Consider the following 6,024-nt stretch of genomic DNA (forward strand, 5'->3'; position numbering starts at 1 on the left):
GTACAACATTTGACTATATAAAAGCAAAACATTCTCCATAATCAAGACCCATATATGTATCTCATGTGTTAAGGATATACAATATTACCTTTTATCAAGTATCATTCATGATAGCGATCCATGAGGTGATCGTGAACGGGTCAATCCAATACTTGCTCTCTGTCAAGTACCTATGAAACCGGTTACAACACTTTGTCAACCATTCCAATTCATATTAGCCTTATTTCATTATTGCTCCCATAATAATAACCTACTATGATTTTAGAGTGAATAAATTTACTCAAGGATTAAACATGTTAATAAAGAACTCAATAAATATTTAATGAAAAGATCATATATATATATATATATATATATATATATATATATATATATATATATATATATATATATATATATATATATATATATATATATATATATATCATATTCATTACGATACATGATGCTACAAAATGTTCCAATATTCAATACTAATACATAGATCAAATCTAATCACTAGAATAGCAAAGTCCAATCCCTCGAGCATGTCCTTCAAACTTTGCTTCAGGAAGGGGCTTCGTGAAAGGGTCTGCCAAATTTTGATCAGTGTGAGATTTGCGAATACTGATTTCACCATCTTCAACTTTATACCGAATGAAGTTGAATCTTCGGCTTATATGTGTGGTCTTCTTGTGTGATGTAGGTTAAATGAGTATTGAATCACTACAGATTGTATAGGATTACATCCCTAATTTGTGGAATTTGGGGGCTGATTTATCGCTTGGAAACTCTTAATTGTTTCTAATGCCAGAGCGAGAATGAAGTGGATGGGGTATTAAGATGAAGAAAGGGCATTTTTGGAAATTCACATAGAAACTTTGAGCGGGAAAATTCGATGGGGGAGATGCTAAGAAATTGCCACGTGTCAAAATTGGTTTATTTATTAGATTAGGGGATTAGGGGATGCAAGACTTATTCTACACCAATCATTTCATAGTGGTATTATAGTAAAATCAATTGAATAGTTAAGTAGGTAACCAAATTTAAAAACATATAATTTAAGAAAGTTGAATAATTTCCATCAAATTAAAATCCTTTTATTTTGGCAATTAAAATCACCAGAACATCTTACCATCCATGTCATTTGCGTTTCGTTTAACATCATCACAAGTTCACAACCATACCTAACACCTGCTTAAACCCTAACCATCCACCATCACAGATTCACCAAACCCATCATCACGATTTCGCAACAATGCCATAACCTTCTTCTTCATGTCACCATCTTTACAACCATAAGCCTCATGTATAGATTTGAAGGTCATCGAAGGAAGATTGAAATGCATTGGCTCTGATTTTTTTTTTTCACTGGAACAATGATAATTGGAATTTAATTTTTGGAGGATTGAAGTCATGATTTTCTCTTTTTTTTTTTGTGTATGTGTGTGTTTGGTTAACACCTGCCAACTGTTCGACGATTTGCTATTGTAATTATGCATTTTTTTTTGTCACCACCACCATTAGTAAGTTCTCTTTTTCTTTACATTAACTTTTGAGTAATTTATGTTGTTTCTTTTTACCTTTTTGTCAATGATATTTGGTCCAAATTTGCAGACTCCACAAAATATCATCCAACATGAAGTTAGTTCAACCATTTTACCTTTATTATTTATATTAGTATACTTCCATGATTGGGCTTGTACCGAATTTGTAGCTTGTCAGCCCTATATTTTTTTTCAAGAACATTAAATGTTGCCCTTCAACTTAAATCCAGAAAACATGAATATAGTACATGTTGGCTTGTTTTTGGACTCGGAGGTCAAAGCTCTCCATAGTTTATAATACATGTAAATTGATACCCATATCTGTGGGAATTGAACCGGTTATTATGGCTCCTTGGGAAGAATTTATAGATTTGGAGGAGTGGTTGCACAACACCTAAGTACATCTATACATATAAACATATGTTATTTGAGGTAAATCATAATTGTAAAGCACATGATCATATGAATTAATCATGATTTTTTACAATAAAGTTTTTGGAGTTTTTTCTAAGATAATTAGATTATATTTCTATCCTAACTAGGGGTTGTTACAATAAATTTCAAGATTCAATACATAGGCCCAAATTAGAAAAACAAAATCAAAACACATGATCATGTGATATTGGGACATTATTACTATATTCTTAAAGAATCATGAATTTGGTTTACATGATATGTTATCTCACTCTTAAAGAATTCATGATTTTTGTTTCTCGGAAACTCTAGTTGCTTATAACAATTCATGAATGTTATTTACAATAATTATTGATTCATGGATTTTGCTTTTTTATATGTAGGTAATTTTTATCTCATTCTCAAAGAATCTTGATGTAGATATAAGAATTCAAAATACATTCTGAAACTGATTCTTGAAGAATAAAGTACAAAAAAGATTGAAATGAAGAATGAAAAATAATTACTGAATGGAGCTACAAGTCAAGATGTGTGTTTACTACAAGAATGTTTCATGTACTTTTATATATATATATATATATATATATATATATATATATATATATATATATATATATATATATATATATATATATATATATATTCTTTCCTTTATTCTATGTATTATTTTTAAAGAATATTTTTTATTTTTTCAAATATGTTATATTACTCTTCAAAAATATAAGTTATGCATTTGGATCACATCTTATTCTTCAAGAGTGTCATTTATGAATTTACAATTCATATCTTATTCTTTTAATCTCACAAAATATTATATTCTTTCAAGAATATTCTTTATATATATATATATATATATATATATATATATATATATATATATATATATATATATATATATATATATATATATATATATGGAAGATTCAACCAGTTAAATCATTCTTTAACCCTAAATTCTACAAGAATATTTGATTCTTTGTTAAGTTAAAATGATTCTTAATCCTTATTTTTAAAGAATACATAAGAAATTCATATTTGTGTTATTTTTTTATTTTTTTTTAAATATATCAATGTTGCAATAAAAATATTATTATTTTGATGCAAATTGTTATAACATGTGTTTTGCTAAAAATGATATAATTATCAATATTTAATTTTATTAAATAAAATAAATAAGAATTTAATAAAAATACCATCAAATTAGGAGAGAATAAGGAATCTTTCATTTTTAAAAACAGATTAATAGACTACAATAACCTTACAATTAATTAAATGTAATTAAATAGTAAACATATTCTATCTTAATAATATACACCCTTTAATCACAAATCATTCTTTAGTTTAATCCAATAAACCAAAAATGGTCATACATTCACACAATATTTATAGTTCATATTCAATCCTCTCTCTCTCTCTCTCTCTCTCTCTCTCTCTCTCTATATATATATATATATATATATATATATATATATATATATATATATATATATATATATATATATATATATATATTTCATTCAATTTCCGACCGTTGCCAACGGTCAACCCATTTAGCCAATCAAAATTCACAATAGAATGGGAAAGAGGTGCGGTAAAACTGCACCCAAGATCGCATAGGGGGAGCGGTGTTCCCCTATCTATGTGACACTTGGTGCTGTCAACCCGTAGTCCACTCCCCTTGGTCTAATAAAACTTCATTTTTAAACCAACTTTATTTTTGAAGGACAAAAATACATCTATCTTTTTTTTGTTAAACATGAGGTATAATATTTTAAAGTTTTGAAAAGAATGGTATCATTTTTGTCATACATTTTTATTTGTCATATTCACGTTGTACTTGCTAAAGTATAGTGGTTTTCCATTTTTGTCACAAGATTTTTATTTTATTTTATTTAAAGTAAAATTAATTATATAAAACATAATATATTAGTTATGTAAAACTAAATTTTTCATTAAAATTAAAAAGACAAATACACTTAAAATTAAATAAAACACAACAAACTTGAAATTAAAATAAAATACAAGACACTTGAAATAAAAAAAAACATAGGAATAAGCTTGAAATTAAAATAACACATAATACAACTCAATCGATATATTGAAATCATTTGTCGGACCTAATCACAACTTGCCAAAACTCTACAAAGTAGGAAGGTTTGTTACGTTCTACACGGTAAGTTTGAATAGCATTGACTACCATCATTCCATCATTCACATCATTTATTGAATTACGCATTATCCTACGAAATACAATGTGAAACTGTACTACCACTACGTTTGTTTTTCTCCATTTGACGAAGGTCGATATTTACTTTAGAGGCGTCCTTCGCTCACTCCATGGTTGTATCGTTGGGTGATTCACTCCAAAAAAAAAAGACTTATCTAAAAGTTGATGTGATTTGGATATTCAGTTACATCGATCCATGCACGAGCTAAAATGATCTCTTCATTTGTGTCCCAAAGACGGGTCATTTTGAGAGATGAAGAAGGTTTAAAATTTATAGAAAATAAAAAAAGTTCTATAAATGAAGAAGGTTTGAATATGGTGAAAAATAAAGAAGATTGTTGGTATTTACATTAGTTGATGAATGGTTTGCAATTTTAAATTTTGAAGAAAAAACAGTTATATTAAAAAAAAAGTTTATTTTTTAAATATAGTAGTTTTTTTTCCCGAGTTAACCCTTCCCATTCAACATACCGAGTTGAGGGTGCGGTGTTACACGTAGGACCTAGGACGTGCTGAGCTCACTCTCGAGCATCTCCATCTAGCCTAATTTATTAAGATTAAGTTATTATTTGAATTCAACGTTACTTATACTTGGATCAAGTAAACTTTTTCAACAATGAAATTTGTGAAACTTTGGTGGTTTTTATGAATTTGTTTGTTGAGCACAAGAATACACCTTTTGAGGAACCAATTTTGAATTACCACACATTTTACCAATGCAACCACCCTTGATTGACTCAAACGTCAAACCAAACACCTCCGAGTCTCCTCTCCGTCAATGGCGTCCACCACCTCCCGTCGCCTACTTTTCTCCTTCTTCATCACCGTCTTCGCAATCTCCGCCGCCGCAAGACCTTGCAAAACCATATTCTTCATCACCTCATCCTCCCAATCCCATGACCCCACGGTCACCAATTCCCATCGTCTCACCTTCTTCGTCACCCAAATCCGCCAATTCCACCGCCCTGTTGACTCATCCTCCTCCGATGACGTTCTCACTTCGCATTCGCAGACCTATTATTCCTCCTCCTATGCTTCCTCGGTCAAAACCTCGATTCGCGATCGCACCATGGACATTATGAGCATCGTCGGCGCTCTTCTCTTTGGTGTTGGATGCGGAGCCCTAACTGCGGCCACCATGTATTTGATCTGGTCCATCTTCTTCTCCAGATGGTTTGATTTCAGCGGTGATTCCGACGAGGAGGAGGACGAGGAGTTCCATTACCATGACGAAGAGCCTCACATCCGTCCTGATGAGATTGCGTGCGTTGATATCCCTGGCGCTTCCAAACCTGTCCCTCCTTCTGCAGAAGAAGTTGACGCCATGAAATCGACGAATCGGTGATTTTGGTAACATATGTAATTTAATTTTCCTTGTTATTATTGAAATAATATACCATATTGATTTGCCATTGTGTTTGTTTATGGTTTATGATGTTGTGGTATCATATTTTATTTGTGTTGGGAAATGGGAAAATTAGAAAAACAGGGGTGTTATTTTAATTTTAATCAAAATAGTTTTTGCTCGTTTGCTCTTAGGTCTATAGTTTAAATTTGGATATATCATGTTTTTTGTGTTAAATACAATGTCATTTACCTGTTCTACGTTTAGCCATGAGACTGGTTGATGACTACATTTACTTGTTATATATTAGCTATAAGACTTGTTGATGAGAATGTGTTTGTCTTTGGACCATAGCATCTAGGTTTTTTATAATTATTAGTTATAGATGAGGGACAAATACCATAAAAGTTTAAACATTTTCATAATTGTGAAAAGTCATATTATTATTATTTTTTTGTTCTGACCATAAATGAACGTAGAGTTATCACTAGGGATGAGCATCGGAACCGGGT

The 6,024-nt window shown here is 30.4% G+C and overlaps 1 protein-coding gene across 1 annotated transcript; it reads left to right on the top strand.

The window, feature by feature from the left end:
• The first annotated feature begins 4,945 nt into the window (after positions 1-4,945).
• LOC111915958 (uncharacterized) lies at positions 4,946-5,512 on the top strand. The gene has a single exon (XM_023911587.1). The coding sequence runs from the start codon at positions 4,946-4,948 to the stop codon at positions 5,510-5,512; it is 567 nt and encodes a 188-aa protein (XP_023767355.1).
• The last annotated feature ends 512 nt before the right edge of the window (positions 5,513-6,024 follow it).

Source organism: Lactuca sativa, chromosome 2 (assembly GCF_002870075.4).
Source record: "Lactuca sativa cultivar Salinas chromosome 2, Lsat_Salinas_v11, whole genome shotgun sequence".
Classification (NCBI taxonomy): domain Eukaryota; kingdom Viridiplantae; phylum Streptophyta; class Magnoliopsida; order Asterales; family Asteraceae; genus Lactuca; species Lactuca sativa.